This window comes from Panthera uncia, chromosome C2 (genome assembly GCF_023721935.1).
Source record: "Panthera uncia isolate 11264 chromosome C2, Puncia_PCG_1.0, whole genome shotgun sequence".
Taxonomy (NCBI): domain Eukaryota; kingdom Metazoa; phylum Chordata; class Mammalia; order Carnivora; family Felidae; genus Panthera; species Panthera uncia.
Genome location: NC_064810.1, coordinates 54774615 through 54800866, shown reverse-complemented (window position 1 = coordinate 54800866; position 26252 = coordinate 54774615). Strand labels below are relative to the sequence as shown.

The 26252-nt window shown below is 40.2% G+C and overlaps 1 protein-coding gene across 1 annotated transcript in view; it reads left to right on the top strand.

Moving 5' to 3' along the window:
* Nucleotides 1-25200, top strand: part of MORC1 (MORC family CW-type zinc finger 1) — a 164869-nt gene extending 139669 nt beyond the window's left edge. Inside the window, 7 exon segments of the mRNA XM_049629169.1 lie at nucleotides 365-434; nucleotides 2553-2619; nucleotides 6200-6346; nucleotides 13954-14041; nucleotides 15791-15844; nucleotides 22169-22492; nucleotides 25063-25200. Of these exon segments, the coding sequence (XP_049485126.1) occupies nucleotides 365-434; nucleotides 2553-2619; nucleotides 6200-6346; nucleotides 13954-14041; nucleotides 15791-15844; nucleotides 22169-22492; nucleotides 25063-25200 (888 nt within the window).
* The last annotated feature ends 1052 nt before the right edge of the window (nucleotides 25201-26252 follow it).

The following is a 26252-nucleotide window of genomic DNA, read 5'->3' as shown; positions in this document are numbered from 1 at the left end:
TAAAACAGCAGAGGCTCCATCATTGCTCCTGGTGAATCAAATACTTGGCTTGTTTGTTGGAGTCATTGTTACATTCATGTAAGATATGGATTTTTAAAAATATATGTACAGATATTGATAGAAGTATCAAAACCCCTATATAGAAATGGCAGAATTATGTATGACAGTTTTGATGTAACTATTCTTGAGATGCACACCAATATAATTTTCTACAGCTCACATGATTGTCTCCCTTCACAACATGCACGTAAACTGTACCCCTGGCCTCTCTCTCTGATGTGGGCACTGGTACTCAAGGTCATTTTGCACCCTGTGATATATCCTGTATTTTTGTGCAGCTTTAAGTAAACAGCTTGTTTTTCAGGTTTTAGATAAAAGTGACACTGATCTTTCATTGAAACAAGAAAAAAAGGAAGTTTCTCTTATGAAAAAAGGTAAAAAAAAAAGAATTCAGTTTACATCTATTACATCTATTAGCTGTAATGTTTGAGTTGTTTTCAATATGACTTATGTGGCATGTCACAAGTTTGGCAACAGTTTGGATTTTAAAAAGTAACAATTGGTTGTTCCAGAAGTGGGAAGAGGGGTGGGAAGAGAGTAAGCTGCCAATCTCGTGTGATTTGAAGGGCCAAGGGACACTTTGTTCCTAAGAAAGGAGCTCCCAGCACTGCCACACAGCCTGACGTCCCTCACAGTAGACTCATATCACCCTCTGCATTGAATTCTGTCTAGAAATTTGGAAAGAGTTGATATGAGCTCTTTAATTTTCAGACTGTATTTTGAAAATTATAATGACATTCCTCCTCCTTCAGTTATTTACTCCTTTTCCTGCTTTTCGTGATTCCCTTGAGATCACAAAGACTAGTTCAACACCCACATTCATTGGTTCCTTTACACCCATGGGATGTGCTTTCTCTCAGGTGAGAGGCTTGAACTTTTTTTAAACTTAGAGTTGCCTTCTTATAATATTCAATCCCAAACAATGTCCCAGGATAGAGAAGCTGGAAGCATCCTGGACTCAAAGTTTTGTTTTCTTAGTGTCTGTGTACTACTATGGCTAACTCTTTTATTATATTGTTGTCATTGTACCATTCTCTGTTTTATATTAATATTATACCATTGGGCCTAAGCAGCAAGTCTGTCATTTTCATTGTCATCTTCTTATTCTGAAATAAGTTTGAAAGCCGTTCTTAGTCTCTCTAGTAAATCTCAGCTCATTTTGGCTATTGTTCCCAGTCCTTGTTGTATCGGGGTCCCTGCCATCATTGTGTGTTCACTTTTGGTGGTAAGCTCTCCCTTCCTTCATACTTTGTTGCTTCGGTAACCTAATCAGTCACTCACTCACGTCTTTATGTTTGAACCCATTAGTGAGATCCCTAAGAAATCACACTTTGTTTTTTCTGTTTCATCTTAATTAGGATAATTTGCAATCCCATAATCAGGATTTCTTTTGTAAGGCTCTCTTGATTTTAAAGCCAGTGTTTTATAGAAATTTCAAACTATTCACATGATTTCAAGTATGTGCCTGTTGAATTTCCAAATAGTAATGGAAAAATTGTTAATACAATTTTGATCCTAAAATTAATATTTAATTTCAAATGCTCGTCCTGGGTTTGGAAAGAACAAGTTGTAAAATATTTTCAAATGACTGTAATTATAGATTAGTTGGCTGTTGGGCTAAAAAAAAAAATTCACTTTTTATTATGCAAGCCAGTGAGTAAAATCAATGGTGCCTGCAATGTGCTTAGAAAACCTCTTTTATTTAAAGGAGTCAGGCAGACCCTGAGCCATTCACCTACCATCTAAAACTTTCTTTGTTGCTGTGCTGTTCCACTTGGTGATGGCCCTAAACTTGCTGGCGAGGGTTCACTTGGTGGAACAAGATATTTGGACAGTTATCACAATGAATTCTAGAGACAGGTGGAAGAAGGATATATTGACTTATTGCTTATACTGCCCCCCATCTTAAAACCAATCCAAGGGGTCAAAGCATTTCTGCTCCTCTGTGGACTGTAGATGAATCACTACCCTCCCTGAACCTACAATTCTGAGGTTCTCTCAGTGAGAAGATCCACGAGATGACTCCTGAGTCTCTTCCTGCTTTAAAGTTTGACTCTCTATTAGAGACACGTTTCTGGTTAGGATCTGTTAGGATGTTTCTGAACCTGAACCTAAAGTGGAATAGAATGGGATCCTAGGGGGAAGACAGGAGGTGGTCTGGGCAGAGGCTGGTGAGAGAAGGGAATCCTGACGGCCCCCAGCAGTCCCCCCTATGCACACCAATAGCAGATAATAAGCATCATGAAAAAGAGCTTGCAAAAAACAAGTTACAGAGGTTCTTGGATTAGTACATACTAATACACTTTAATACACTTTATTAAGAGGTTTTTATAAGTTGCATTAAGAACACACTGTGCAATTTTACAAGAGGATGTTTGACACACAAAGCCAGATTATCCACAAGTAGTTAATAAACCACCAAGACTTCTTTCAGTTCACTGTATTGTGTCATCATCAAAATGCAATTGTCTTCATTTTGTCTGTCTTTGAAGAAAAACAGGAGCTGTGTAGTGATACTCCAGAAATGAAGAGAAACGCTTCATTACCTAATCGGGAAAGGTGAGTGTACTGCAATTATACAAATTCCAAGTGAGTGCAATTACACTGTTGCAAAGTAATTATCAATGTTTAAATACAAGAATAAAGAAAATAATAGCAACAAGCAAAGGCAATTAAGAATGGAACCTCATTTTACAAAGGAGACAAGAAAGAATAGAATACGGCTGGGTTTCTTACCTTTTTCCCAAACCTTTTCATTTTCTTTTGTGAGGATTGGGGATAATGAAATGGAGCAGGCTTAACTTCCTACTCACAGCAGGCAGCTAATTCAAATTACTGTAATGTAGCCAAAGAACTGAAAGTGTCACATGTGTATAAGGTGTGAACATGAAATCATGAACTTGATTTTTTTTTTTTGCGTGTGGCTCATTATCTTGTTGTTATATGTATATGTAATTATAATAATCATTGCTTGCTAGAATTTTCTTACGTGAGACTTTTGTCACTTTTAAGATAAAATCAACTGAATATTTTGGACGCCCAATAAAATAAAAAGAATGTTTTCAAGGAAGCAATCTCTTACCCTCACTTAGGCAAACTTGTCACAGGTGCTTTCCAGGCATGTAGACCCTGTGTCTTTGAATCCAAATCCTGGGCTCTTTTTGCATAGGAGCACATTGGCTTAAGTACCAGAAAAAAGCAGAGAGGAGTTTTATTTTCCACACTTGCTGACAAGAGGCATCCCTGAAATACTCAATTCCCCTCACTTCTCTGCTCTACTCAAAAGCCTGTCATGGCCCCATCACTTGCAAGTGACAAACTCCTTAGCACGGCACAAGTCCCCTTCAGTCCTGCCCCTCCCTGTAGCCCTTACTTTGCTTCCCAGAGTTTCTGAATTGCTTTTAGTTGAGCTTTATCACACTTCCCTCTCTTTGTCTGTATTGCTTCCTTTGCCCACTGCAAGCTGTACACCAGCCTTTTAGTCTTTCCTTCAAGTTCTGGTTCAAGTATTCTCTCCTCTGGGGACCCCAACTCTCGCAGGCAAACTCAGGATTTCACACAGCCACTGTTGCAAGGGTCAGATTGTCATAATCCGTTACACTTCAGTAATTACCTGTTAAATATCAGCCACATTCTGACACACAACAGTGAGCAACGCCATTGTCAAGACCAGTGGAATTGTCTGTCTGAATGTCTGTCTTCCTATCAGGCCCGGGGCCATATATTTTCTTCTTCATAACTGCAAGTGTCTGAGTCTCCATCCAAGCATCTCCACGCTCCATCGAAAATAGCTCACCCCACTCCTGACAAGGTGCACTATCAGATCGTAGCATCCTGCTCGGGTGTTTTCAGGGCACTTATTCCTATTGTAAAGTGTCTTATTGAATCATCTATTTATTTTAATATTTTACATTCTACCTTGCTGATTTTGTAGATTTTTCACTAGGACCTAACTCACTCCATAAGAGCAGGGCTGACTTGCTCACCTCTGTGTCACTGGTGTCCAGAATAGCAACTGACTCAAAAGATGATACATTTGTTGATTGAATAAATGGTCCAGCTTTTCCCCCATGATGTTGCTAGGCCACTTTATGGATAGTGGTTTAACCTAGAGTTATTTACTAAAATTTGAGTTAAATTTTAAAATCTATCCAAAAAACTAAAGCACATTGTGTGTGTGTGTGTGTGTGTGTGTGTGTGATATGTTTTAGCTTTGTATGAGGTTGTGTGTTGTTTTGAATCATCTTGGAATTATATCTACAGCATGAATGTTGGAACTATGGTCTAATTAAGACCATAGACAGTCTTTTCTTTTTAAGTTTATTTATTTTGAGAGAGACAGAGACAGCACAAGTGGGGGAGGGGCAGAGAGAGAGAGACAGAGAATCCCAAGCAGGCCCCAGGCTGCCAGTGCAGAACCCGCTCACAGTGAGATCATTACCTGAGCTGAAACCAAGAGTCAGACGCTTAACCTACTGAACCAACCAGGTGTCCCTAAAACAATCTTAGTGGAAGAATCTTATCAAACTCATTAATAGTGGTCATGATGATAAGGAAGATCATAATAACAATAATAATTAGGTGCTAAGCACTTTTGACTGAGCACTTACTAAGAGTAGGCATTGGGCTAAATTCTTTTCTTTAAGGTTTTTTTAAGTTTATTTACTTAGAGGAAGTGGGGGAAGGTCAGAGAGGGACAGAGAGAGAATCCCAAGTAGGCTTTGCACCATCAACACAGAGCCCAATGCGGGGCTTGAACTCACAAGCTGTGAGATCATGACCTGAGCTGAAGTTGGATGTTTAACCAACCGGGCCACCCAGGCGCCCCAGCATTGAGCTAACTTCCGGGGTAACCCTCAGCACAGTTCTGTGAGGTAGGCACACAGACTGCTTAGAAGACTACTTTAGGGGTGCCTGGGTGGCTCAGTCAGTTAAGCTTCCAACTTTAGCTCAGGTCATGATCTCTCAGTTCATGAGTTGGAGCCCCATGTCGGTCTCTGTGCTGATAGCTCAGAGCTTGGAGCCTGCTTCAGATTCTTTGTCTCCTCTTTGCCTCCCCTGCTCGTGGTCTGTCTCTCTCTCAAAAATAAATAAACATTTAAAAATATTTTTAAAAAGACTAATAAAATTTCAGCATAAAGGAATCTATAGTCAATGGGCTTCCAATATTGTGCAAGTATTCTTTAATAGACAAGCATTAGTTACAGTGTTCTTAATCTTAAGTGAAATATCAGCTGAAGTTAGTGAATTAATGCCAAAAGTCTGTTGACAGTAGAAACACATTCCATTTGTGTAAACTGTTATCCAATTTTTAAATGGCCCATCCAGTATAAATATACAAAACTTTTTAGAGCTGTGGTCTTAACATTAGCATTGAAAGGATTACAATCTCCTCCTTACTTGACAAGCAGAACCCTCCTCGATTGGACCTCTTCCTGCCTACATAGCTTTGTCTTCCAAATTGCGTGTTTTCCCAGACCTCTTAAACTTTTTTTGTTCCCACAATACTGAAAGCTTTGGGTCTCATTAACACAATACACTACACAAGAAACCCTCCAGTGGTAGTGCCTACTTTGCTTAGAATAAACTCCAGTTCCACCCCATGGCCTCGAGTGCCAGCCCCTGCCTCTCCCCCTTTCTTCTTCTTCCCCTGCACGCCACCCCTGCAGCCTGGCCCTTAACTCTTCCAGCAGTCCTACCTCATTTCTGCCAGGGATCATTACACATCACCTGGAACACTCTTCTTCCAGATCTTGACTAAGTTATTCTTTCAACGGACTTTGCCCCTTTTTGTTTTATTTCTGTATGTACCTTTTCCCAGGCTAAAACAGAACTTTAGTTTAAGATCCCCCTTCAGCCAATGAGACAAATGGTGTGTGACTACTGTTGTTAAGAATACATTACTGTCAATTCTGTTTAATCGTGGCTCCCCAAAAACCTTGGAACAAGATTTGTCAGGAATAAATAGTAATTTTTCTAATTGAGAATTCATAAATGGTATTTTTTGGCATATTTATGGCCTTGCTCTCATTTGTGGTGTATTAACATTCCATTTGTCACATATTAATGTTTCTGAATTTATGAGTATCTAATGTGATGCCTACTTTGAAATTATAAGCCTCAGCTTGTTTTTGTACAGTGCACTGATGGAAAATTTAAGTCCACGTTCTGGAGACAGTGCCAGCTTTTCCATGTATAGTGGTTGTGGAGTTACTTCTTCACTGACAAAGTCTTCTCAAAGCACATATGTCAAAGAAACAGTAAGAAAACTGACGTCCAATTTAAGGTAAACATATTTGCTAACATATTTCCATATGCTTTGTTGAACTTTCTAAGCAGTGACAACTCCTGATCTTCTTTTTTTCCCCCTACTGAGCCTTAAAGTTGTTAAGATTCAATAGAATGACTCTATGACTTGTCCCCTAACTACACTGATACAGATGCACCATGGGTTAAATGTCTCTTGAAATAGAACTATAGTCACTAACTGCCTGTTGTTACATGGTCTGGCAATATAGTGGATGTTCTGTCCTGGGTGTTATGAATTTCTTCCTTCCTCCCTCCCTTCCTTCCTCTTTCTTTTATTTTTTAGTTGTTTGGTTTTTGCCTGACAAAGACCCTCATGACATTTGTATGGCCTTCTACAAATTCTCCTATTGTAGCTTTAGATACTAAACTTACCAAGGGAAATTGAGTTTTACTTTTTGGTTCAGTGTAGAATGTTAACATTTGTGGGCAGGTTAAATGAGGAATTTAGATGTCTGGATCTCAGTTCCGAAAGAATGGAGAAAGAGAGGGGATAAAGTCCAGGATTTGGAATTTTTCCAAATAGGGACCAAGGATAGGAGGGGGCCAAAGAAGTTAGTAACAGAAGAGTGCTCTAAAATAGGTGACATATGGAGAGGGAGGGGCAGGAGCAGTAACACCTCTAAATTAATGGAGCCAATTGGTTTGGTTGGGGTTCACAGACTGTGATTGGCCTGTGTTGTAAAGTGAGAGGCTTTCAGCCCAGGAGAACACACCAGAGGACCTGGCCAGAATAGTATTTTCCATTAAGACAGTTACTTTGACTTCCGGATCAGTGATGACTGCAAAAGCTTCCTGAAGAAGATAGCTGGCGAAGAATGAAATTAGAGAGTTGGCAAAAAGAAATGTTGAGGTGGGGCATATACATACGCTTTCTGCTCAGGTCCAGGCTATGGTCTTGTGTGTGAAAATAGGCTGCAAACCACTGCAATACTCAAACTCAGTTCTGCAGTTGTCCTGGGCTTTGTGGAAATTTCTATGGCAACATCCAGGGCTGTGGGGGCTCTGCATATGTGAGCATATATGAGCATATATGTTCCCTTGGGAACACATTACTAGTATCCCTCCTGTCCCAGGAGAAAGGAAGAAGCACTCTTGGTTCTATGTAGGTGGATCTGCTTGGACTTTGCATCAGGACACATCTTCACTAATGATACTAGGGATCCAGAGGCAAGTTGTTGACCAAGAAATGAAGCCAGAGTGCTACATTTCTGAACACTTAAGTTTTGACCACTAAATCTGCCGTAGTACCTGAGTTGGCAAGCTCTAGCCTGGGAAAGAGGAGGAAGCAGGTCAGACCTCAGTGTTGTACAGGTATCATGAGGTTGAAAAAGGCCACTTGTCAAATGATCTGGATGGATGTCAGTCTCATACTGCCATGGTCTACAGTATAGTCCCTAAAGAATGGGATTCTCCAACCAGTTCCTTTCAGTATTTGTCCAGAAGTAATATGTAAGATCCTCAGTTTTGAAGTTAGGTAGCCATAAATTTGAATCTTGGTTTATTCCTTACTGGTTCCAAGATTCATGCATGTCAGTTGAGCACTACGATGCATCACATGCAATAAATTATATATGTGGGGCGCCTGGGTGGCTCAGTCGGTTAAGGGTCCGACTTCGGCTCAAGTCATGATCTCACAGTTTGTGGGTTCGAGCCCTGCGTTGGGCTCTGTGCTGACAGCTCAGAGCCTGGAGCCTGCTTCAGATTCTGTGTCTCCCTCTCTCTCTGCCTTCCCCCCACTCGTGCTCTATCTCTCTCTCTCTTAAAAATAAACATTAAAAAATATTTAAAAAAATAAAAAAATAAGTTATATATGTGAATGTGCCTGTATATATCAATAAAATGTGTGCGTATTACTAAAAATGACCACATGTCTCGTGATTAGGACATTGCTTCGTGTGAACCAGGCCTTCTTGATAATAATAGCTATTGTGTTTGAGCTGTTAGTATATTTTAGGCATTCGCTCAAATGTCTTGTATATGTTAGCTCCTTACTGCCACCACCTTAGGAGGTTGATATTATTTCTAACTTTTTAAAGAATGTATGATGAAACTGAAGCTTGGAGAAACAAACACACTTAAAGTCTCAGTTACACAGCTGCTAGGACAGGGCAAGGTTCCTTGATTTGGAGTCTCATGCTCTTCTTAACCCCCGTATTCACACACATACACACATATATATAACTGTACATATATATGCACTTACATACATATACATACAGAAACATACACATGTATGTAAGTGTGTGTGTGCATACGTGTACACACACATTTTGTAACACACACACATCCTTTGCTACTCTTCACACTAAGACCTGGAGAGCTGTCTGGTTGTGTTGCAGTAGAGTTTGGATACTCTGCTATATATCATCATTTTCCTTATTTTTTCCTTGGCTAATTTTTGTTATGCATTTAAGTGTATCATTACTATTAATTTTAATGTTACATGTGACCTAAAAGGAGATAATGTGATTGAAGGTACTGAGACTTCAAAGTACATTCACTTCTATAGTTAGGCATCACTGGAAAATAAAAATTTCCCAGAAACCATCCTCCTGATGAACACATAGAATCTTTGGTGCTTGAAATCATCATACTATTACCAACTAAAGACTCTGAAAGCCAAACATATTAATAAATCAGCTCTTTTCTGTCCCAGCTTGAGTTTTTTTGTGGTGATTGTTTTATAGAAGTATTAAGTGGAAAAAGAATTGTACAGAACACAAAGCTTAACTGGAACAAAATGAGCTCCTCATTGATCAGTCTCCTCTTTTGCCTTTAGCGGTGTATAGTATGTTTTCTCACATTTCACTGGTGAAAACAGATTTCTTGTCTTCTTTGTTATGTTTTTTCCCCCCTGTGCTGTGCTATCCTGTATTTGGTCCACATGTTATTCCTTGTGTTAACTAGACTTCAAATTTCTCAAGGCGTGAAGATTGTGGCTAGCTGTGTAGGATGTGGAGGGTACCATGTTTCACTGGATTTGCTTTGCTTGTCCCATTATAAGGACAGTCATTAGAATCCTTTCCCTCTACTTGGTTCACTTTGTACATGACTCCATCCTTATCCCTTTCCACACTGCCAAAGTGGAGTCTGGCCACTTCTGTGTAGTTCATGTTAATGGAATAAAATTAATAAAAATAGTAGTTTTCAGTGTTCATTTTCACTACCTGATAATACTCAGTTTAGCGTTTTCCTGTCTTATATTACTTTTTTTTATGTGTATTAGTTTATTTAATCCCCAAATAGAATAACATCTTTGAAAATAGATTGGATTTTCCACATTGTGTGTGACATATATTAGTAGATATTCAAAGAATACTTTTAACAAAATTGAAAGGGACTAATGTAAAATGCAGTGAATTGTTGGATATTAAAATATCTTCAGATGATGGGGTGTGACTGAGTTGTGTTAAGTCAGAGGTAGATAGTCCTTGCCTTTAACTGCTAACCTTATAACACCTTGTTTCAGTTTATTGTTGTATATGTAAACTTGACAATCAGGCAGACTTCATTTATTTCAACTCCACAAAAGCCTATGTAAGCTTACATTTTAAAAGTATCAAAAATTAAATTTTAAAAAGGAAGTCATGGGGCGCCTGGGTTGCTCAGTTGGTTAAGTGTCCCACTCTTGATTTCAGCTCAGGTCATGATCTTGCGATTTGTGAGATCTGAGATCAGCGTGGAGCCTGCTTGGGATTCTCTTTCTTCTTCTCTCTGCCCTTCCCCCTGCTGACAAGCATGCATGCACTCGCTCTCAAAATAAATAAACTTAAAAAAAATAACGTATGGCACTTGTTACAGGTTGCTCCCAGTTACTGATGCAAAGGAAAGCCCACGAAAGTAAATAACACTAGCAATTGGGGTCTGTCGGAAACTGTGATCTAATTCCTGGGTTTAGAAAGTGAAGCTGTGCCGTTTCTATTCATCCTCATCTTTCTCTTTCACTGGGATGGAGAAGAGAGTTTCAAACCACCTCAAGTAAGAGGCTTGCTCTTTTTCTATGAACTAGGTTACTTTTTTAGAAAGAGCATCTGGATGAGCAGGTGCCTCTGTGTTTCCCTGCTCATGTCCAGAGAGAATGGAGCTGTATTAATGCAAGTAAGAGACTTTTCTGAAGGAAAAAAGCTGTTCTGTTGAGAAGGGAATATGACTGTGGAGTGAAAAGGAAATGGCCCTTAGCTGCAGCTTTGCACAGCTTGGCCATCGCAGATGGAAGCGGTGCTGACCCATTGTTGGAGCTCAGCTAGTTGAACTCTTTAAAAACTTCCAATTCAAGCTTGCAGATACGGATATGGATTTGATAGGAATTCAGTGAGATGGGCATCATAGCGAAGGACCTCCTATGGTCCTGGATGCAAGTAACAGTTCTAGAAGATCTTTAGGATATTTGCTTCTTAAATTCTTGAGAAGAGAGATAGAGTTAAACAAAGACATTTTCCTCATTTTATTGTCAAGCCTGGGGGGTAGAATTGTGAGTAAATGCTCCAAGGGAAGAAGGGCTGTTTCTGGTGGGACAAGAGTCCTGTTGAAAAGGCGGACTTGACCCATGAATCTCCCAGAATGCACAGTGTCCACCTGATTAAGTGGATACTAGTGAACAGACACCAATTTATTCCTAGAGTTTTGTGCTGGCATATGTCCTTGAAGGACCTTTCATGGATTAGAGAATCACTATGACCGTCCTAAAGGACACCTGAAGTTTGTGAGTGGAGAGAGGTTTGATAAGATACAAAAGAAGATATCATCAAGGAAAATCACTGAAGAAAGGGACTCAAGACAATAAATGAAGGAATTTTTTAAGAGTTCGTAACTGCATTCAGACTCCTCTTCTGTGATTTTTAGTATCTTACAGTTTTCTAACAGCATATGACAGTTTTTTTCCGAATTTATCTTTCAGAAAAAGGAAAAGGTCTGTGTGTTTGTGCTTGGAGACTGCAGGACCTGTATACTTTGTCCTCTGTCTCATCAGTTTTGTGGGACAGAATCGCCAGGGGAAAAGCTAATTATCAGCAGCTCTGTGGAGGAGAGAGTAAAAGGCAGAAACCAGAGGTCCTAGAGGGTTAGAGACAAAGGAAAGTGCAGGGGACCTACTAGGGCCTGTGGTGGGGGTGGGTCCGTAGTAATCAGGAAACCATAGCGGCTCAAGGTAAGAATAATTCCTCAACCAAAGAGTTTCCATGAAGATTACATGAGGTTATATATACTATAAAACATATAGTAGCACTGAACACCTTTCTAGCACTTTATAAAGAGTGGTTGAATGTGGCCAGGGGGCTCAATATTGCCAGAAAATACTTGTCCCCAGCACGTAGTGCAGTTGGCCTAGAATACTTCCTTCGCATTCCGCTGCCCTCCTGACCCACAGCCAGCTAACTCCTCCTCCTCCTTTAGGGCTCCCCATGATGGTGTGGGCCCCTGTCACAGTGCCCATGGTGGTGTATTCGCTTTCCCATCCCAGCATTTCTCGCTGTCTGTACCACCCACCAGCCTGACTTCCGTGTAATAAGAATGTGTGGGTTCCCAGCATGGGGGCGCAATGCCAGGCTCTGTCAGGTGCTACTGGGAAAAAGCTATGTTGTAGCGGGGTTCAGGGACTACCTATGGGGTTAATGACCTTGAGTGTCTTGAGAAAATACGACACGGCAAAAGCTGTAAAACTTTCAAACAAAGTTGTGTTTTATTTTAAAATAATGTCTGTCTATCTTTAGAAATAATAGTATGTATTCGTGAGAAATTATTTAGACTATAGATGATGTTTGGTGTGAGTTCTGATGTAGAAATTCCACAGGTTGAGAATAATTCAGAACTAATCCAGAACTTTTGGTCTCCCCGACCTGCCCCTTCAGCGCTCTCTCAGTCCCAACCAGATGCCGCCAGCATGTAATATTTGTTTCTCTGGAGGTACCTCCTTAGAAGATTGGCTGATTTGCTCTAAATCTAAACCCAAAAAAACGTATAACCACATGAGAAGGACTGTTGCTCAGGAGAGGCTTGAACCCTGTGTTGGAGAAATGGGAGGCTGGATTTAGGGAGAGAGAGGAGTGGCTTGTGTAAAAGACCTCACCCCTTCTGCCCCACCAAACTAGCCATAAAAGTGACCACAAGTCCCCTTTCCTCGGGACTCTAGTTACAGCTTTTCTTTCCATGCCGTCTGATTTCTGCTCCTCTCACATACCTGGAATCATTCTGAGGGTAGTGTGTGTTTGTGTGTTATATCTGATGTTGTGCCATGCTGAGGATTTTTAATGTTTTGGATTGAATCTCTTTAAAACTATAAATGAGTATTAAAACCAATAATACACTTAAAACACTAGGAATGTAAATTATGTGGGAAACAGCTATTTTACCTTTTGTGTGCCCTATTATTTCACAATTGAAAAGTTTTGTAAGTCCCTTGGGTAATTTACCTGAGGTTCTTAGAACCCTTCAACATAAAAACACTCTTATACACCTTTAAGATATAGTAGCTATAAATTTCTAGATTTCATATTCTCCCAGGAATGAAATATGTGTCATCTAGGTGATTAATCCTAAAAAACCTGTCACACTACAAGGGCGGGGCGCTACTGCCTCTTGGCAAAATGAAGCACCTGTCAGAACAATGGCCAATCACTGGAAAGATCAGGGTTCACATAGGATTCCTAAGAGTATCCGTGTATCTGTGGATCCCTGGATAAAAGGAATTACTCTGGAGAGTTAAGTTCTTTGGTTTTCTTAGGGAAAAAAAAGTCACTAGACAATGTCTTTCCTCCAGGTATTTTGCAATGCTAAGTTTTCTTAGAACTTGAGTTCTCTTGAGAACACTCAAGTAGGTGCAGGGCGTTCCCGGGCTGCTTGATCATGGATGGGCATTGTGAGATCATGCTTGTTTTCTGCCTTTCTCTCTCTCTCTCTCTCTCTCCCTCCCCCCTCCTTTCCTTCCTTCCTTTCTCTTTCCTTCCTTCTTTTTCTTTCCTTCTACTTTCTCTGTTTCTCTTTCTTACTTTTTCAATAATTTTTAATTTTTTTAAAAAAATTTTAAAATTTTGTTTATTTTTGAGAAAGAGAGAGCAAGAAAGCAGGGGAAGGGCAGGGGGTGGGTCAGACGATCCAACGAGGGCTCCATGCTGAGCGGGTCTCAAAGTCAGGAACTGTGAGATCATGACCTGCGCTGAAGTCCTATGCTCAACCGACTGAGCCACCCAGGTGCCCCTCTACCTATCTTTTTTAAATTAACTTTTAATTTTAAGATAAGTGTAGGTTTACATGCAGTTGTGAGAAATAATACAGAGAGATCCCTTGTGCCCTTTACCTAGTTTCTCTCAGTGGTAACACTATCACAGAATCTTGGCATTGACACAAATACAGAACAGTTCATCACCATGAGGATTCCTCCTGTTGCCCTTTTATAGGCACACCCGCCTCCCTTTCCCCAGTCTGTGCTTTTTGAGGGAGACTTTGATGACAGTGGTAAAACCATTTGGTGGGCATGAATGTTCATCTTTGCCGAGATGTTTAACACCCGGGAGATACCCAGTTCTGACAGGTGAGTGCTGCATCACTCTTCCTGGTATATCACCATCGCTGCTGTGCTCCTATTCCTAGGGAGATTCTTCTGTACTTTTTTTCTGAGCATCGGCTACCATCAGAATTTGGCTACACATCTGTGGAGGAACTCATGGCAAGTTTTGAGGTAAACTGGCTTTATTGGAACTTTGAGGGAGTGACAGAATAGCCTAAACTTAATCTTCATTGAAGACACATTGTGTCTTCACCTAGAATGGATTACGTGAACGAGGATGGGGATCTTTATACCAAATGGATGACTCCGAATGAAAACTGCATTTAAAACCAGTGTGCCGAGGTTCAGATAAACTTTGGGAAGGTCTTACAGACTGAGCACAGAGAAAGTTGCAGAAATGAAAAGAAATGACATGGTTTCTGCCTTCCCTCCATGACACCAAAACTAGTTTCTATCCCTTGGATACCTTTCTTCAGCCACCTTTTATGAGGGGCTGAGTGAGGATTGGGTAGGTCAGTCATGTCAGGTGTCCAGAGCACTAGTCTTATTAGAATCAGTCACACATCAGAAGGAAAGATGAATAAAATCTGTATTTACCAAATCTCCTTTGAGGGACGGTGCCATATTATGATTAGAAGGAAAACTTTGTTCTGCTGCCTGAGCTCACAATAGTTTGTCCCCAGGCTGCTAAGTCACTGCAGGCTGTGGTGAAGCTGAGTGAGGTGTGCAGGCCTGAGGCCGCCAGAAGCTGCTCACTGGAGTGGAGAGGGACCTTGGGGTACAGGAGGGTGGGGGATGGCTTCTCCACCTTCATGCTCAGCATTGCTTGTGGAAGGGATGGATGTACATAGAATGGCTATTAGTGAAAAGAACACCAAATGATTAATTTGACAGAGGGGCCATATGCCTTAATCTAATCCTGGGGAAAACCCCTTACTTTTCTAATCTGTAATTATTGTTTCTGCTTCCTCGCCTTCTATCTCCTCACTTCATCCTTGCCCCTACTACTTCACTGGACTGTCTTGTGAGGCCACCAGTGACCAAATGCAATAGTCACTTCTTATCTGACCTCTTGGAGACCTTCAACCCAGTTGACTACTTTTTCCTTCTTCCTTTTTTTTTAAATTTTTTTTTAATGTTTATTTTTTTTGAGAGAGACAGAGAGTGAGCAGGGGAGAGGCAGAGAGGGAGACACAGAATCCGAAGCAGCTCTGAGCTGTCAGCACAGAGCCCGACACGGGGCTCGAACTCACGAACCGTGAGATCATGACCTGAGCTGAAGTTGGAAGCTCAACTGACTGAGCCACCCAGGCGCCCCCACTTTTTTCTTCTGGAAGCACTTTCTTTGTGTAACTTCCATGACAACACACTTCTCGTTTTCTTGCTTTTCTCCCTCCCGTCTTTTCTGCTGGCAACTGAACTCCTTCTCTGGTTTCTAAATGTTGGCACACCTGAGGGCCCATTTCTGGGCCACTATCTTCTGTCTGTGAAGTCCTGTTTCTAGGTGACCTCAACGAGTCTGTGACTTTGAGTATTGCCCCACCATAGTGACTCCCCAGTCTATTTCTGTGGTATTCCCATTCAAGAAACCCATACTCCAACTGCCTTCTTGACATCCGTCTTGAGTACTTAGTATTTGTCATTTACTTTTCCTTCACTTTCTTTTTTTTTCTATTGCAATTTTTTAACCATGTTGTTTATTAATTATGTAAACTGCCTTAATCTTTTTTTGGATAAGGTGAGGTATACTTTAGTTAATTAATTTAATTAGACCCAGCCTTAAAAGACCCACAGTACCAATGTTGGCCAGTTCTAGGCTTTGATGCTTTTTAGTACTAGATACTTGCATGTTATAACTCTGTTGTAGACAGCTCATCCTCCAAAAGTTAATATCCTGTTCTGTTATCATTCACCAAACAGCTGGAGCAGTGCCCAGAGCAGACAAACAAAAAGCTGAGAATGGGCTTCAGCCAGGTAAGCTTTTTTTCAATGTAGTCATTTATATTCTAAATGATCCCATATTCCAAAGGAGAAATAATATACATTTCCAAATGTTAGATTTGGAAGGAAATCAAATTTGCATTCTCTTATCAAGAATAAGATTAATGTGTAGCATATCAGATGTCACAAAGCAACATCTTTTTGAATTTTAAAATGCAAACGTTTCCACAGCATAAAACTTATGAACTTAGAGTAGGTCTATATTTTGAACAGAAAACATGATGACATCCTGTGTCTTTAAGAAATAGATGAAATCCTCGAAACACTGGACTAAACCAGAAATCATTTGTAGATTAAAGTTTTTAATTATTTTGGACAACTTGCTATCTCTGGGGTTTTTTTGTTTTGTTTTGTTTTTTGGTATCCTATTGACAGCTTTTTAAGTTTATGGTTTTTACATTATAAAAGTAGTTATAAAAACAATTAATCCTAGTACAAGTACTTATGCTCACAGCCATCTTCTGGAAAACTGTCATAATCGCATGTGAGCCTATAAAGACCAGGAGGTACACGGCTCCCCCTGGAATTGTATGAAGTGCACAGAAACGGAGGCATCGCCTCACCTCTTTTGTAGGGAATTAAGTGGATTTGGATTTTCTTGTTTTATAAATGAAATCGAATTGTGAAGTAAGTTCCTAAAGACATGTAACCAGACAAACTTGCAATGAAAATTAGAACCTAAGCCAGATTCCTTCTTAGAAAGGCTGTATCACAAAGCATTTGAAGTGTAGGATGGGCCTAAATATAACACTCTTGTGGACATATTTGCCTCTGATGTCTCTGACTGAGTGCCTACTGGACTGTGATTAAACAGCTGGAAATGAAGGTTCCCGTTATTGTTCAATTGAAGAGTGAGGTTATTTTCTGAATAATGTTTGTTTAAAAGGAGTAACTGAACGCTTTTCAGCCTCAAGACATACTTGTCAGCATTTCCTAACTAGATTACAAGACAAAGTTTTCACTCAAAATATTTCTGATCCTGTTCGAGCACTAGTATTATTTTCATCAGTGAAGGTAAAAACTTCAGTTGATCAAGAGACAGTAGAGCCAGGCACCGAACTAGTCCTTTAATAGCCATTCCCTCATCTAACTCTCTCAACACTGGGAGGTCGGTGCCACTGTCTTAATGTTAGTAATGAGAAACTAGAGAGTCAGAAAGACAATATTCCAATGTCATGATGCAAATAAGTAGCAGATTCAGGAACCCAGATTCATCCCACCCAAAGCTCACTCTCTGCATCACTTTCTTCCATCTTCTGACCCAGACTTCATCCTGTGACAGAGTTTGCACGTGTTACTTGTAATAGGCATACCACAGTGTCTCAGCCTTTTGGTATAAAAGAATTATTGTTTACTTACTAGAGAGCTTGACACTGCATGATGAGACACATATGGGGGTGCTGCTGACAATGAAAAGGGGAGGGTGTGGTGGGCAGGTTGTTTAGTGTCCCATCAGGAACTGTCCCAACCGTAAACCTGTGGCAGCCAGCTTGAAGAGTTACCAGTAAGGCTCCTGGATCTTCCATAGATCTTAATTTGCTGGTTAGGGAATTCTGATTTAAATACTTCACACCATGAAACTTAGAAATTTGCTAAGAATTAGGGTGTCACACATCTTAATTTATCTAGGCTTATGTATGTCCTTTACATACATAATGTATGTAATACAAAATGGCATTTTTCCAATGTCTATAGGATCAGTAATAGAGCCAGGTTGTTGTTGGGTTTTGGAGGCCACACTGAATAATTATTTATACACGGGAACAGTGTTAGCAGAGCTGATGAGTAGAATTCTCTTTGTGTTTAGGGCAAGTGGAATTCAAAGGATCAAAGGAAGCTAAACAGTCAGGACCCCATGACTTCCTGTTGAAACAGAGATGTTGCAAGCAAAATATAGCACAATTGGAATCATGACTTCTCCAATATGAAACTGCTTGGTCATGAGGATTTTATTAATAATTGGTAGTTTTAGGTGGATGGTTATAAAAATTATTAAAATCATGTTTTGAAATCGATGTAGAGGACAGATCTATGCAACTTGGCTTACGCTGCATACTTTTAGTAAAGATAGCTTCAACAAAGCACAGGAGGACCCTTGATAAGTCACAAATGTCTTTGGTCACCATGCCCTGGTTTCCATAACTGCTAATAGTAAGAGATTGTTTATGACCACACAGGTGGTCGTATGTGACCTGACCTGAGCCACCATCTTTTATTCTTTCCTCTCACAAACCATCTGCCCCATACAAAATGGAATTGCTCCATTCCACTAGACTGGCCTGCCTCTTAGCCTTTCCCTGTGCTGTCCCCCACGACATACTTGTCTACTCTCCCAGTCCACAGTTGGCCTCTTGAAATCCTGTCCACCCTATGTGGAGTCTGGTCAATGCTGCCTTCCACTTCAAGCCTTCCTCAGTCTGTCCATGTGACTTTCTGTATTCTGAGAGAAACTTAAAACCATTTTAGCGTTAGTTAAATTTTCTGCCTTGTATTGTAGTTGTTTCTTGTATTTTATTTTCTCCTTTAGTAGATTATAGAATCCTTAAAGTTACAATTCTCTCTTATCAAATTCTATATCCTGTTACATTCACTCAGTACTTTTGAATGCATCTAGACCTTATTACCATTTGTGCACTGAGTCAAAGTTGATTGTTTCTGCTGTAGTGCCTGACCACATAAAGGCTCACATGCATATACTTATATGTAGAGTACAAAATCTGTAGATCTTGTAGGACTGCCTTAACTTCTTAGGATTCTGGGGCTCCAGAGCTGCTAGAACTCGGACTTTTTAAATTCAAGGCAGAAAATTAAACTCTCAGTTGCATATCCTTTCTTTCAAATCCTAATTCTGTTCTGAATTAAAGGAGTTCGAAAAGAATTCCATTTCTGATCCTCCTCAAATACCTCTACAAGAGTAGGTTTAGCCAGCAGAACTAAGCTTCTCATCTTGTTACAATTCTCTACTCATCTTAATTAAAATGTTAATGCAACCAGAAGTCCTTTTACATTGACTTTGAAAGTTCTCAAAATTGCTACCTTTTATAGAAACCTTCTAGAGATGTTAGCCTGAGAAAAGCAGAAGACTAAATCAGAAAACTGGTTGGTAGTGTTTGAAGGAAATATAGTTTGCTTGGTTACAAAATTGTGAACTTTGAGAGACAAAATATGACTTTGAATGTAGTGTGCTATATAAACATTCCTTGTCATGCTGTATTTAACAGTGTTGTCTGGGGGTGCCTGGGTGGCTCAGTTTGTTAAGCCTCCGACTTCAGCTCAGATCATGATCTCATAGCTCATGAGTTCGAGTCCCACGTGGGGCTCTGTGCTGACAACTTAGAGCCTGGAACCTGCTTTGGATTCTGTGTCTCCCTCTCTCTCTGCCCCTCCCCTGCTCATGCTGTGTCTGTCTCTCTCTCAAAAATAAACATTAAAAAAAACCAAAAGTGTTGTTATGAACTTTTTATTTTTTAAGTAATTATGGATACATAGGAAATTATAAAATAAGAGAGAGATGTCATATACCTTTCAATTTTTTCCTAATGCTTAGGTCTTATGGAATTATATAATTGTGGTAGAACATCAAAACTACAAAATTTACATTAGTGAAATATGTGTCTCATTTTATCATATGTGTAAGCTTGTGTAACCACCACCAAAATCAGGATCCAGAACTCCCACCACCACACATCTCCGTGTGCCATCCTTTATAGTCACACTGTGCACAGATAAGCACCTCAATTCCAGGCAACCACGCATCTGTTTTCCATCTCTGTAATTTTGTCATTTCAGTAATGCTGTAGAAATGGAATCGTATAGCACGTGTCACTTTCTGATTGGCTTTATTCACTTGGCATAATGCCCTTCACATCGAGCGTTATCAATAGTATGTTCCTTTTCATTGCTGATAAGCAATACCGTTGTTTTCAGATTTCTTTTTAATTTTATCCTATTATTATCATTATTATTATTATTATTACTACTGTTGCTTTTATTAAAAAGTATTCCCTGGCCATTTTTCAGAATGGCAAATACTGTGAAGTTCTAGAATTTTGAACACTAAGAGCCCTGAGTGACTGGTAACATCTGAACTATCTGTGACCCTGTCCTTCTTATTCCGGCTGAGCTGAATTATTTACCCTACTCTACCTTCAGGCCATGGGAGATGTCACTCCCTGGGTTGGACTAAAGCCTCCACAAAAAAAACATCTATGAAGCTTTCTGGAGGAGGTGGTTGTTGCCTTGTAAATCATCAACTTCCTGTAGGTTGAATTGAGGATGTTCAAAAGTAGGTTCCCTTCCAAGATCTCAGAATGTAGCCTGGGTTTCAGGACAGGATTGGTCTGCGTGCTTAAAATTCTCTTGCTGTGAATGTTGTACATCTGCTCTCCTAACTCCCCACTATTTAGTGGCGTGTGGCAGGCATGGGAAACACAGAGGTGAATAAAACCAATTTTTTTTTTTTTACATTGAGGTTACATTCTTGAGTAAAGACAGGTAATGAACAGAGCATAATGTAGCATCACATAATGATAGATACTAAACTTGTAAATAAATAAACATGTGATATGCCATACAATAATTGTACAGGGCCTGGGGATAGACAGTGACAGTGCATGTTGGGGAAGGGACAGCCTATTTCAGATGCCGTGAGCAAGGAATACCTGAGCCAGCGCAGACCTGAAGGGCAAAGAATGAGCGTTGTGTAGGTTAGGGCTGAACAAATGGAAAGAGAAAGCAGGAAAGGCGAAGGGCCTGAGGCAGGAATGAGGTTGGTATATTCCTGGAAGAATGAGGCCTGCAACTCAGTTAGTAAGGTAAGAATAGGTAGAGCCAGATCAAGGATTTCAGCATCTTGTTAATTCTTGGTGCCCTCACTCAAGTGTCCAGGCAGTTTAAGACTCTAAAATGGGTCCCTGTTCCCAAATACTCTTGATTAATAGCAAATGCAAAGCATAAATAATTGGAGGGTAAGTTATTGATATTAATCCATGTCAAGCATTTTAAGTCAGGACTTCAATGATCTTTAATTTAATGGAGAATCTGTACCCTCCTCTCAACTCTAATAATATCTGTGCCTCACTAGCAGCACAGTGCATCTTTTCCCATAAGACACATTTTTTGCACACTTGTGTTATCTCATTCTATAGACTGGAAGCTTCTTGAAGGCAAAGGCTGGACCTTATATATCTTTATATCACCTATAACAAAATTCCATGCCTTGAATTTAGGAGATGGTTAGTGAATTTTAAGTGGAATTCAAAATATTTAGGGGGGTATGGTTTGTTTAAAGGATTTTATCGAAAAGGGAGAAATACATGAGGGCAATGAGTGCTTAAAGATGCTGATGTGGACAGTGTCTGGGAAGGGCCAGCAGGTATTAGTGAGTGTCGGGGAGAGGGGAAGGGCAAGGGTAGACCCAGAAGACAAATGAAGCTACCTTACAGTTTTTCTGGTATCCCAGTCATATCTGAACACAGAACACTCCTTATTACAGAAACATTGAAATGTGTATCAAACCAGGATTTGCTCTGTATCTCTTTTCTCAGAATATCCCCTGGCCCTCTCCAAGTGTTGATACAAGCAATTAATGTCATTTTGAAATTGGAGCATTTGGCCTCTCCATTACCTTTTCTACCCTGTGAGTGTCTCAGTCACAGCATGAACCCTTGGAAAGCATCCAAGACTCTCGAGTTAGCAAGGGTCATATGCGTAAGTGTATGACCGTATTCTGCTTCCAGATAAGGGACACGAAGAGAGTGACAGAACAGGAATTCCTCTTACTGTAGCTTCTGTGCTTTTCAGATGTTACAGACTTGAGTTATAAATAACACGACATCTGCCAGGAAAGCCCCGAGTAGCCAGCCATTCTGTCATTGCCTGTGAGCTACTGCTGCTGTGGAGAGAGGGTCATAGGCACCACCAACTGCCCCCTTTGTGCCTTGCACAATCTGGTATCACTGGTGGGAGGACAGGTTCGCCATTACTGGGTTCTTTTTCCATTCCCAAGCAAGGATCTCCAAGCTCACTCATCCTTTTCTCATCCTTATAGTTACTGTGCTTTTCTCATCCTTATAGTTACTGGAATATTACACATACTGTCTCTCTTCCTCTTCTGTCAGATTGCAGGTTCCTTAAGGGTATCACCATGTCTTAAATTTCGAGCACCTGTAGTGCACAGGTATAGAGTTGACACTTGGTACATATGTGCAGAATTGGAATATGAAATCGCTTGCTGATACGAGGAGGGAAAGTAATACTTTAAAAATATACTAAAACTGTTTTTGAAAACATTCCCAGATCCAGCATGTTTACATGGTCCAATATGAAAGAGAACTAAAGAGAAAAATACAGTCCATTATCTACGAAGCAAATACAAGGGGAGTGGTTAATGAAATATCTCTGGGACAATGTGAAGCAAAAAGAAAACTTACTGAAGACAAACTGAATAATCTTCGGGTAAAACTGGCAATATTGTTGCAGAAACTTCAGCTGGTAGGTAATGCAATTTTGAGTAGTAGGAATATACCTTGTGGAAAGAGCATTCAGCCAGCTTCCTCCTCTGACATTGTCATCCACTAATTGGCTTTGGACGAGTCATTTAACCCAGCCCTTATTCTCCGTGTAAGGATATTGAAATTGTACATAAATGAATTTTGAAAGTATACATGAGGTCTGCTATTTTTTCTCTTACAAAAATTAGAACCTTTGCTTGTGCTGTTGGTGTAGTTTCGTCACCCCGTCTCCTCAATAGTATATTTCCATTAGGAATTTTTTTCTCATTTTATTAAACAACAAAATGTTATAATTCTCATCCCAGTACATAAATAAAAATAGACTCTTCTAATCTTTGAGGAGAGGTTAGAGACTTCAGGAAACACTGTAGGGGTATGCTGTGCATCTTGTTTGGATATATGAACACATAATGAACAGGGCTGCTATGATGGGTTGAGCTAACGAGGAAAAGCCCATCTTATTTCTACAGCATATAGAAATGCTGGATAGAACACATAAAATAAAAAGTATGTAGCCGTGGTTGAAAAGTCTTTCTGCAGCTGCTAGAAATAAATTGAGAAATCAACAGAGAGTCTAAGAAGCATGTGGAATTTTGTATTCAGACACAGGTCCTGAGTCTGGGACAGGAGACAGGGCCCTCCTAGGCCACATAAGGCGTGAGAGCAGGAGCTGAATGCCCTGAGAGAGCCCTGACTGAGGAGTGGAGGGTTACTTCGTCCAGGAAGGGGGTGGGGGAGAGACCAGGAAACTGGCACTCATCAGTATGGTATACGTGATGAGCCTGGGCTTTGAAGCCAGGCTGCCTGGGTTTCAGTCGGCTATGAACATTTCAAGGTGAATCTGTTCCTCTTTCACAAAATATATGTCCTTTGGGTTATTTGGGATTTCTCTTATATTAAATACAAAATGAAACTCAGAAAATCTTTTTTGCTTAAGTTGAGTACATAGCCAAAAAAGATACCACCCTCCCTCTACCTTGGGTGGTCTAGGCAACAGCTGAAATATTTCCGTGTTGAAATAAAAAAGGATGCTTAATGCTGTTTCCACATATGGTAATTTTCTCTGTGCTTCTATCGACGGTACTACCAAAGTCATTATTTGAGTTCATTTATTACGGAAGAGTGGGATTCGAGTACAGCTCCTTTTGGTTCTTTTCGCTGCAAAAGGCAGCAAAAGTTTTTATGTGTGAAAAGTCTGGTACGGAGCCCGCCACCATGGGACGGTTTCAGCGATGATTGTTGTTTTACTACAAAACACTAGAGACACCAAAGAAATTCTATATAATAAAAGCGCGGTACTACTATCAAAAAAAGTTCATAAAAATTATTGGTTTTCATAATAGCAAATCTATGTGTAGCTAGGGAAAAAAATGAAAGAATAATGATTAACTCTTCCTTCTATGCCAAACCCCTAGGCTACCGCACAGCAGCCAGAGTAATTGTATGAATTTAATTGGCTCGATTCACAAAGTTTGGTAAGGAGGGGAAGGGCTTTAGCCTGCAGAGTGAGCATATGACATGCTTCATCTAGTATCATTGGAGAGGTACTCAAAGGGCTCCTGCCCAAATATATTTTACTCTCATCCCTGACTTGAAATTTCTATTTTCATGGCCTCTGAATGCCAGAGCCACCTCACTGGCACAGAGCGAAGACAAGAGAGGAGATAGATGGACATCCATCCAAAGTGGATAGACAGAGCAGGTACTTGAAGAGGCTGGGGACAGAACCAACCTGAAGTCCTAGAAGGAAGTGTGCTTTGCCAGGCAGAGAGCAAAGGATTAGATGGACTGAGGGCCATCAGTGTCAGAAGGGTGACACAGGGCATCCCTCAGGGCCAGTGAATATCTGAAAATCTAGGGGAACATGAATATCATGTATGCTTGTCTGTAGGGACAGGACCCCAGTCACAAAGCTGGGCCTCAGTACTCTTCAGAGGCCTAAGGCAGAGGGAACCATGCACAAGCAGGTTAATAGAACCAGGTGAGGGATGGAGAAGCTGGGATGGTGGTGCCACACACTCACTGGGAACAGTCATAAAACTGGAAACGTCTCTGAAAGGTCCTTTCTAAGAATTCTCTTATCCAACCAGCTCAGCTGGAGAGCAGGTTGAACCCATGGGTGCTCTTGAGGGAGTGAGATTTAAGTCAGTACAGAGGCAGCATTTGTCGGGCTGTTCATGGATTAAGCAGCCCAGGGAAGGAGAGTGTGAAATTACCCAGACAGAGAAGTGGGGGAAGAACAGAAAGGCGACCCATGAGGGCACAAGCCGGGGGCTGCGGGGAAGGATGGTGGAGGGGAAGAGGAGCGACAGAGAAGTCAGAATTCACCTACTCATCTGTTCAGATTCATGAACTTTTAAAACGGGAGATGAGAGCCTATAACAGAGGAAGATGAGGTGGAAGCAGGGTGGCTTTAGGAATATGACAAATAAATAGAAGGAAAGCCGGTTGAATTTACCTCCACTAAAGAAGAAAAAAATGATTCAAGTTCCTAACCACTTGTGCGCATAAAATGAGATGAAATGCAAAAACATTTTAAGAGATTAAAAGCGTTATTCCAGTGTGATGTGGGTTTCTTGCTACATGAATCGCAGGGAAGGCTGCTCAGAGGCCACCCAGATTACAAGCATAATCCCTGTAGCGTCTTCGCCTGCCATGATTGTTGATTCTCTTTTCCAGGGCGGTCCAGCAGGAGACCTGGAGCAGATTGACAGTTATTTAGAAGCTTTGCTTAAAGAAGATAATCCCCTTGTTCAGAATGCTTTGAATAAAGTAACTACAGATACAGGACACAGTCTCCCTTTAGAAAAACACTGAAAGTACTTCTCAAAATTAAATGTGAGAAAAGATATGCCCTTTTAAAAAATGCCAGTAAGAAAAAGGAAGATTCTTTTCAAACAATATTTCCCTTTGTACTCATTATTGTATGGTTTGCCCTGTTTAACTGTAAGAAAATTGTGTGCTTTAGAAATGGAGACTGATTTACAATTTACATATTTGCAGCCCTGTTCCCTAACTCTTCCTGTTATTTCAGAAACTATTTCTAGAGTTCTCCCATTCCCATGTGAGCTAGTAAGAAAGATGGAAATGTCAGTTAGGCTAAATTTTGTTTTCACTTAAATGACTTTGTTTTTGTTTTGTTTTAAACATTTTGTTTCACTTAAATGACTACAAAAACTAGAAAACAGTGGTTTTCAAAATCAGTGTACAAAGGACTACAGTTAAACTTAAAACTTGTGTTGAAAAGGAAAGACCACATGCCCTGTCTCCACTACAGCCATTACTCAGTAATGCAGAAAATATAAATCCTCAGAAACTTTAATATATTGTTTATATGATAATTCTATTGTTGAGTTGGAGTAAAAGTGCAAATCTTCTAACTATAATGTGAACATATACATGTGTAAATTGTGTTTTCACATTTTCCTTGATAACTGATTATTTTTTTAAATTTAGATATGTCTACAACTTTGGACAAAAGCAATAAAACATTTAATATTTGTGGAATTGTATAATTTTAATTTTATGTACATACACATAATGCAAAATTCAGACCATGTGAGATGGAATATGGTGGAAGGTCTCCGCTCCATCCTTGTCTTTCTTTTTTTTTTTTTTTAAGTTTATTTTTTTGAGAGAGAGAGAGAAGAGGGAGAGAGTGTGAGTGGGGGAGGGGCAGAGAGAGAGAGAGAGAGAGGGAGAGAGAGAATCCCAAGCAGGCTCCTTGCTGTTCTCCCTGTTTGACATGGGCCTCATACCCGTGAACTGTGAGATCATGACTTGACCTGAAATCAAGACTCAGACTCTCAACTGACAGAGCCCCCCAGCCCTCTGGTTTTGTAGTCCTATTTAGAGAAGACATTCAAATG